The sequence below is a fragment of the Berghia stephanieae genome, chromosome 8 (assembly GCF_034508935.2).
Source record: "Berghia stephanieae isolate SIO BIC M18660-M18661 chromosome 8, UCSD_Bste_1.3, whole genome shotgun sequence".
Taxonomy (NCBI): domain Eukaryota; kingdom Metazoa; phylum Mollusca; class Gastropoda; order Nudibranchia; family Aeolidiidae; genus Berghia; species Berghia stephanieae.
This window is the reverse complement of record NC_088367.1, coordinates 39,839,612-39,849,282: the sequence shown is the minus strand read 5'-3', so window position 1 is coordinate 39,849,282 and position 9,671 is coordinate 39,839,612. Positions and strand designations below refer to the sequence as shown.

At 33.8% G+C, this 9,671-nt stretch overlaps 1 protein-coding gene across 6 annotated transcripts in view; it reads right to left on the bottom strand.

Annotated features, from left to right (window-relative positions):
• Positions 1-5,355: 5,355 nt before the first annotated feature.
• LOC144978665 (uncharacterized) overlaps positions 5,356-9,671 on the bottom strand; it is a 64,804-nt gene continuing 60,488 nt past the window's right edge. For 5 of the 6 annotated variants that reach the window (XM_078925007.1, XM_078925006.1, XM_078925004.1 and 2 more), the window contains one exon: positions 5,356-8,937. In XM_078925007.1, coding sequence (XP_078781133.1) covers positions 8,729-8,937 — 209 coding nt within the window. In that variant the 3' untranslated portion in view covers positions 5,356-8,728. The remainder of the gene's footprint in view (positions 8,938-9,671) is intronic. The other variant, XM_078925009.1, reaches the window with a different exon arrangement.

The following is a 9,671-nucleotide window of genomic DNA, read 5'->3' as shown; positions in this document are numbered from 1 at the left end:
ATTCGACTGTTTCCCTCCCAGCCAAGGAATCCGCCCAGAGTCAGGACAAAACTAAGTAATCTCATTCCAAGACAAAGACAGAGAGCAATTGGAAAACAGATATAGGGGGGTATAAGACACAGTAAGTACCTTTCTGTCCTCTATGGGAGGTCAGGAACCCCACCAGCCACTACGAGGAACACACTCAAATATTTACAAATCATATATAATACGTAAACAAAACATAAATTACAAGGAAAAAAATATAATCTCCCAAAAGTAACTATACATTTAAATGTTTCCCTCTCAGCCAGGGTATCCGGCCAGGGCAAAACCAAGTAATCATATTCCAATACAAAGACAGAAAGCATGTTGGTAAACAAATATAGGTGGATAAAAGAACCCCGACCAGGGCCAGGACAAACCAAGTAATCCTACTCCCAGACAATGATAGAAAGCAACTCGGAGAATAGAGATAGGGGAATAGAAGACAAAGCAAGTGACCTCCATGCCCACTACGGGAGGTCAGGAACCCAACCAGAACGAATATGATAAGGCTAGAAAAATGAATGACAAATAAAAAAGAGATAAAAAGCATAACTCTGACTTCAGAGAAATGACAGGGGATGGGAGGGAACGGTGGGTGGTATGGAAATATTGTACAACCCTAGGAGTGATTTGGATGACAATAATCCATCCTGTTTATTTATTCATATATATATATATATATAATATATATATATATATATTATATATATATATAATATATATATATATATATATATATATTAATATGCCTGTGTGCGTATGTGTGTCTGTGTGTCAATGAATGCATGTATGTATGTTTGTATGAGTGTGTTTATGTGTGTGTGTGTGTCTGTGTGTGTGTGTGCTGAAGAAGAAAATGTAGAAGAAGCTGCAGCTGCTGCTGCAGCTGCTGCTGCTGATGATGAGGATGATGATGATGATGACGATGATGATGATGATGATGATGATATCAAAATTCTTTGGATGCATATTTAAGTACGGGATACATCATTAGCACACATCTTTTGATATAAACATTATTTGACTAACAAACAAACAAATAATCATTTTAAAAACTATAAGTTATTGTTTTCGAACACAATTGCAATATATTAATTAAAGAATTCATAGAAAAACACATGATTTAAATAAAACGACAATATTATAGTGATTGTGAAGCTTGATGGGTGTTGGGAGGGGGGAGAGGAGGAAGCAGAAAAACAAAGGGGTGGTGGGGGTGGAATTTAACTGCAATACTCTGGAAAACCATGTATTTGAACATTTGGCCAGAAAACTCGTTATTCAAATATCGACCGACTGAAAGGACCCTGTTGTTTGTTTTTAAGGGTTTTACGGCGCTTCTAACACATTAAGGTCATATCAGCGCCAAAAAAGGAAGAAAATGGGATAGTAAAAAGTTCTAGAATTACAATTAAAGAACCTAAGAAATGATAAGACAAAAGGCGAATTGGTTTAAATTAACTAGGAAACATGTGTAGAATCAAGAGCACACTATCAAAGTATTTAGATTGAGATCAACTAAAAGTCTCACCCAGGCACAAGAACAGGTCCCACTAAGAGGAATATACTCAAATGTTTGCAAATCATATACACTATGTAAACTAAACATAATACAGTGCATAACAGAGAGATAATTTATAAGACAAAAAATATCATCTCACAAAACTATAACTAGACATTTGACTGTTTCCCTCCCAGCCAGGGTATCCGGCCATAGCCAGGACTAAATCAAGTAATCTCATTCCAAGACAAAGACAGAAAGCATGTTGGAAAACAGATATAGGCCGATAGAAGACGCAGTAAGTGCCTCCCTGTCTACTACCGGAGGTCAGGAACCCCACCCAGGAAATGACCCCCGTCTTGGCAAAAACTCTCAAACCTGGGATCACGCGAGTCCCAGGTTTGAAAGTTTTTGTCATTTAAATAGATTGATATTTGAAGGACGAGTTTTCTAGCCAAATTTTTAAATCCGCGTCTTTCTAGAGTACGACAATTAAACTGGTTAAAACGAATAGGATATAAAATACATTTATATAAAGACTATGCACATCAGTTCTGATTACAATCACAAATAATTAGCATAACATTTCAAGAGTGGTTAAATTAAATAAACAAACAATAAGTATCGCATAAATATTTATTGATAAATGATAAATAAATAAGGAAAGCGTATTACGCATTTCCACGTTAAGCGCTTCACATTGTTTCATTCCAATCCTCCACCATGTCAAGTATACAAGAAAAAAAGCTTGCTTGTTTACCTGTTATCTGCCGCACTCGAGAAAAATTCGTATTTAAAAATTTGGCCAGAAAACTCGTCCTTCAAATATCGATCGATTTAAATGACCCTTATCTTGGCAAAAACTATCAAACCTGGGAGTTCACGAAGTCTTCCATCAAGTCCCAGGTTTGAGAGTTTTTGCCGAGATGAGGGTCATTTAAATAGATCGATATTTGAATGACGAGTTTTCTGGCCAAAATTTTTAATGCACATGTTTTTGTTTTTTTTTCAGAGTACGGCAGTTAATTTTGGTTAAAAGAAATAAATAACAATGTGAAATTGAATGTAAGCTTCAATTTAAAACACGAAAACATATAAAATGGACGTTTCGGGTTTCCCCTTTATCAACAAAACAGAATAAATGAATGAAACACTACAGACGAATGAGATAATGACGACACTATCTCATTCATCTGTAGTGTTTCATTCATCCTGTTTTGTTGATAAAGGGGAAACCCCAAACGTTCATTTGATCTGTTGTGATAGTAGCGTTGCCACATTGTTATTTATTTCTTCGAGCTTCTAGCAGCAACATTTACATTGGTTAAAAGAGAGTTTTAACTCACTCACTTTCTTTCTGGGTGTCGTCACTAGGCAGGTTTTAAAAGTCACATTCTCAAAGTAATGTAATTGTAAACTAAATGTGAAAAAAACCAACAAACATCCAGTCGTCATCATTGTAACATTCATATTTGCAGAGCTCTCGAGTGTCTAAAGTCTAAAGAATATGTAACAGATTATTGGATTCATTTGTTGTAAAATAAAATGACCTAGATTTGATACAAGGACTCGATACAGAGTTTTAAATCTTCATCTTCCATTCGTTCTTCCTCTCCCCCTCACCCTCTTCCTCTTCATTTTTCTTCTTCTCATTGTCATCATCACCACCACCTCCATCATCATCATCATCATCATCATCATCATCATCATCATCATCATCATCATCATCATCATCATCACCATCATCACCATCACCACCATCATCATCATCACCATCACCACCATCATCATTATCACCATCACCACCACCACCACCACCATCATCATCATCATCACCACCATCATCACCATCACCACCACCATCATCATCATCATCATCATCACCACCACCACCATCATCAATAATAAAAATTTCGCGGTTCAAGTCCCCATCGCCGCCGCGAAATTGTATTCTCTATTGTCTACTGGCACGTTCCTACTCACTACATTCCTTGTTGTCATCAACATAAGTGCCCGATCCACTCACTTTTCTGAATGATCTACTTCATGAATATCTGAATACGAGCTACAACATGCTACTTTCTATGTATTCCTACCTGGTGAAATAAATTCATTAAAGATGGCGTATGTAAAGACATAATAAATAACAACATACGAGGGATACATGAAAAAGAGAAAGAGATTGATATGATGAAACCAAGCAAAGTGAAATCCCATCACCAGATATCGCCAAATTCATAACGATGACAAATTACTTTTTCAACGAAACAAAAGAAGATTAAAAAAAAGAATAAATATTATATGAATTTGATAAAGGGAAAAAATGTAATTTCTAAAAGCATGGAGAATTAATACGTACCTGTTCCGATCATCAAAATACGAGAGAATTTAATAATAAAGATGATGATGATAATAATATAATAATAATAATAATAATAATAATAATAATAATAATAATAATAATAATATAATAATAATAATAATAATAATAATAATAATAATATTATAATAATAATATTATAATAATAATATTATAATAATAATATTATAATAATAGTAGTAGTAATAATAATAATAATAATAATAATAATAATAATAATAATAATAAAAAATAATAATAATAAAAATAATAATAATAATAAAAATAATAATAATAATAAAAATAATAATAGTAGTAAAATAATAATAGTAGTAAAAATAATAATAGTAGTATAATAATAATAGTAGTAATAATAATAATAGTAGTAATAATAATAATAGTAGTAATAACAACAACAACAACAACAACACAACAACAACAACAACAACAACACAACAACACAACAACCAACAACAACAACCACACACACAACAACAACCAAACAACAACAACAACAACAACAACCAACACCACAACCAACAACAACAACAACAACCAACCAACAACAACCAACACAACAACCAACAACACAACAACCAACAACCAAAACACACCATCACACACCACCACCACCATCACAACAAAAAACATCGCCAAGCCCCACGCCGCCCAACAAACTCATCTAACGCACTCCACCACTACATCCCACAACATAACCCGACCACCACCAAACTACTCAAAATCACAACGAGCTACAACATCACCAACCACAACAACAACATTAAAGACTATAAAGACAAAAAAACAACAACAACGAGGGAACATGAAAAAGAGAAAAATAATAAAACAACAAAAAATCACCATCACCAGATATCGAAACAACATAACAACAACAACCAAACAAACAAAAAAAAAAAAAAAAAAATAAGAATATAAAAAAAAAAAGTACACAAAACAAAAATTAATACGACGTCAACACAAAAAACAGAAATTAAATAAACATATATATATAAAACAAATAATAAAAAATAACAAAATAAAATAAAAAAAAAATAATAAAAAAAATAAAATAAATAAAACAAAATAAAAAATCAACAATAAATATAATAACAATAAAAACAATAAAATAAAAAAAACAAATACGTATAATAAAAACAATAAAAAACAACAATAAAAAATAAAATAACAATAACAAAAAAAATAATAATACCAAAATAATAACAATAAAACAAAATAAAAAATAATAACTAAAATAATAACAACAACATAAATACAAAAAAAAAACAATAAAATAATAATAATAATAATAATAATAATAATAATAATAAAAATAATTATAATATTTATTGTTCAGGAACAGCAATTCATTATTTGGTTTCATTGCATTACACAAATTAGTTATACGGCAGGTCATCCATTCAAAGAATCTCTCTCTCTCTCTCTCTCTCTCTCTCTCTCTCTCTCTCTCTCTCTCTCTCTCTCTCTCTCTCTCTCTCTCTACCTATCTACCTATCTATCTATCTATCTATCTATCTATCTATCTCTTTCTCTATCTCTTACTCTCTTTCTGTCTCTCTCTCTCTTTCTGTCTCTCTCTCCATTCTTTCTCTCTTTCTCTCACTCTCTCTCTCTCTCTCTCTCTCTCTCTCTCTTTCTCTCTCTCTCTCAGTCTCATAAAATTATACATTTATTCACCTCAACAAAATATATTAAGCTAACCTAAGTCTCTTATGTTTTACAATAAATTCAGTTATAATTTTCAGCATCTAAATCAACACAAAATAATACCCCGTTTTGAGGTGGTGTGTTACAGTGGTGATTAAGTATAGAAGAACAAAGAAAGAGAATAAAATATACAGTGGAATTCAAATGAAGTAAACACTCTTAAATTCACCTTCAGTTTAAATTCAACACCTTTTGTCGATCCCAAATTTCATGTTCTTTATCTAAATGTGTTTCGTTGATAATGGATAACGTCAATCTTGCTTAACTCTCTCCTTGCCATTTTCAGGATTTTCCCCAAAACTTCATACCCAACTAACACAAAAATATATTTTTATCACTCAACACAATAGTAGTAAGTTCTTGAGATACATAATTTCTTTAGCAAAACATGCTCTACAGCACACTGTTCATTTTCTTTAAATTTTATGATGTATAAAAGAAATTTGAATTAGAAAAATGTTGGCTGTATCGTGATAAATGTGACGATTTTCCTGTAGTTGGTAAGGAGGTTAAAGTCAATTTTTCTAGTCCGGTGGTGTTTGCTTAATCATAATTCCACTGCATTCTCAAAATATGAAATAAATATATCACACAATAAATGGTGAAAGGAGTTGGTGATTTATGATAATTGGGGAAGGGGTGTGCAAGAAGGTTATAAAATAATGTGCATCATTTTGAAAAGAGCGGGAAACAATAGTGGGTTGTGAAGAAATAAGAGAGATCTACAGGAAGTTGGGAACATAATGATGATGAATTCACTTTCGTTGATTCTATAATTTCGTAAAATAATGTTTTAAGTATCTGAATGGATAAAACCAGCGTGTACTGATTTTCAGGTCTGATAACCCGAATTACTATAGGCTCATTGTTGTAGTGGAAAGTATCTAAAAGTAACGTAAAAAATTGTCCATTAGATCAGTGTGAAATCAAGCCTAATTTACGATTTTTTCATGTATTTGTATTTATCAAAAGAGTTATTTCTATCGTGCCAAATAACACTACGAGCTTGCGAGTGTGTGTTTTTGCACGATAAAATATAATGAGTATAATAAATACAAAGAAGTGAAAAAATACGTTTATTCCAACCCTCCGAGTTAGATATATCAGGTATTTCGTGACAAATGGCATGGTAGTAGTAGTACTTCTATTCACCACCATTTGTATTTTTCTCCATCTGCTTGATTGACAATTTGACCCAGAAAATAAAAACGTTGGATTTGTATTCATGCGCACCAACAGATTATTTATAATTGCCTTTTACACATCTATTTCACACCAATAAAATGTGCGAAAATAATATGCAGTCGTTGAATAACATTTTTATTCAACATGTTCAAAGCATTATTCAACGATTACGTATTTACTAAGAAATGATAGGGTTTTCCAATGGGAGGCGTGGAATAAAATCGCGTCCGATTATCAGACCAGTAGTACTGACTCGTCTTCCTTTGTTAAAACCCATAAAATGCTGATTTGAATTAAACTCTTTGAAATTACTGGATCTAAAGGAAAAAAAAGTAGTAGTATTAGTCCTACAGAGCCTTTAGGCATATAGAGCCGGAGTTTATCCCGGTTTCTATAGCGTGAAACAAACAATAGCAATTGCTTGCCATCCTTCGGATAGGACGCTAGTCTATCGCAAAGTATTTTCCGCCAGATCTAACAGACCCAGCTACCCAAACACTGCTGGGTGGACAGGGGGGTCAGAGAAAACCTCACTGCACCCGAGATCGATCTCGGTCCATTTGCGTGTGAAGCGAGTGCTTTACCAACTGAGCTATCGGGGCCCCTCCATCCCCCACGCCGAACCAAATAAAAGATTCTCTTTAAATCAAACAAAACAAATTCTGCAGAAAAGTTGTAAAACGTAAAGGCACTTTTAAAATCCTTCAAGGGCCACTAAAGTATTTTCTACAACTCTTGTTCTTTTAGTAGCCATATTGAAGTTTACCTTATAAAATAAGATATTAGTTCCTACTGTTAATATTCTTACGCCGACTATTTGGAAGAAGATAATACAACTTTTAAACAGGAAAAAAAAATTAAAAATCAAACGAGATTTTCACTGGACGTTTCGCATCGTAAGCAGAAAATGCGGATATTTGCAAAATATCAGAGTATTTTATGGTTGCCCGGTTATTTAAAAATTAAAAGGGCAATCCTTGCAACTAAATGTTCATCTATAATTTAAAAGACCTCCAACCTACACAGCTTACCCCCTTCCCCATTCCCTATCATATACACGTTCATCTGTTATTTAAAAGGCCTCCAACCTACACAGCTTACCCCCTTCCCCATTCCCTATCATATACACGTTCATCTGTTATTTAAAAGGCCTCCAACCTACACTGCTTACCCCCTTCCCCATTCCCTATCATATGCACGTTCATCTGTTATTTAAAATACCTCCAACCTACACTGCTTACCCCCTTCCCCATTCCCTATCACATGCATGTTCATCTGTTATACAAAAGGCCTCCAACCTACACTGCTTACTCCCTTCCCCATTTCCTATCCATACACATTATGAACACGGTTTGCAGCTCCCAGGCAACGAACTTGGAATTATATATAAGTTAAGATGGAAAATGATTTGGTGAACTTATTTTTTTTGGTTAAATTGTGCCCTTCAGGCAAGACATCAAAAGATATCGTCGCCTATGCACATCACGAAGGAAATATATAGATAATTCATCAAACAAGATGTCTGTGTCAACAGGAATCATGCATGAAGTCCAAATGAACAAATTGGGGGAGGGGGGGGGGGGTAAGAATCCTGCCTAAGGAAAAAAAAGTGCCTGAAGCGGAGATCGAACCCGAGACCTTCCGGTTTTAGTGTGATGCTTTAACCACTCGCCTAACCCCCCCCCCCTACCCCCCCCCCCCCCCCCCGCCTTATTGAACTTATTACTGAACCATTTAATAGAATAAGCAGCCCAAGTTACACACTTTATAATTTTATGATAAATACGTCATCTTCACAACTTCCGATAAATCATCTCTAAAAGAAATTGAAAGATTGAATGAAAAGCTAAATAAATAATTTAAAAAAAAAAACAACACTTGAGAAGTGGTTCATCAAAAACAACATGGGTTAAAATCATCAAATTACGTTTCTAGGCAACAGGGACGTCATGACTCCCAAGGCCGTTTGGCGTCGCTGCTTCTTCTTGAACTACAGAATCTTCCTGTGACGTCTGCTTCGTCGTGTCTGGTGATTGGTTGTTGCCATGCAACAGGCGGTCACGTGGGCTAGCGTCAAGTTCATCATCTGTGGATTCGTCCATGTACTTGATTTTATCAACTTGCTTGGATAAGAATGGCTCTGGGGGTGTACAAGGCATTGTTAGTATCAAAGACAAAATTTGGGGATGTTTTGAGAGAGAATATTATTGAAACATGGATGGGACGTATTCATTAAATGTGATCTGAGCTCTCAATTAGGTTCCATTTGGTTCCATTGCCATATATGTATAAAAAATAGATTAATTTTTAGTACGAAAAAGTAACTTGTTAAATAATCTCTCAGTTTTTTTAAAATATTCAGATATTTCATCAACTCATTGAAGACCTACAGGCATGACCTTTATGACCCCCATCCCCCAGTGGTGGTTGGTTTTGGGCAGTTCTTTATACATAATATTAATAATAATAATAATAATAATAATAATAATAATAATAATAATAATAATAATAATAATAAAAAATCATTTATTGTATAGCGCGCAAATTCCACGAATTCATGCTCTAAGGCGCTTTACAATAAAACACGAACTCACAAAGGGAAAAGGGAAAAGGCTAGCAATTTGTTAAATCTTTTTATACAAACTGTATTTTCTATCTTTAGAATCTAGTAGTAGGCGTTGCCTTAATCTTCAAAGGCACTTTGTCTACCGCTTCAAAAGTTTACACAGTGTATCATTTCCAGCCTATCACAATGAACTTCTGGACTCAACCACAGTTTGGATTTCCAATGAAGAGAATAATTTAACATCTGTGCCGCCAATGCTGTGTTTGTGATTCTTTTCAAATCTCCACCCAAGACATAATATGATTTAT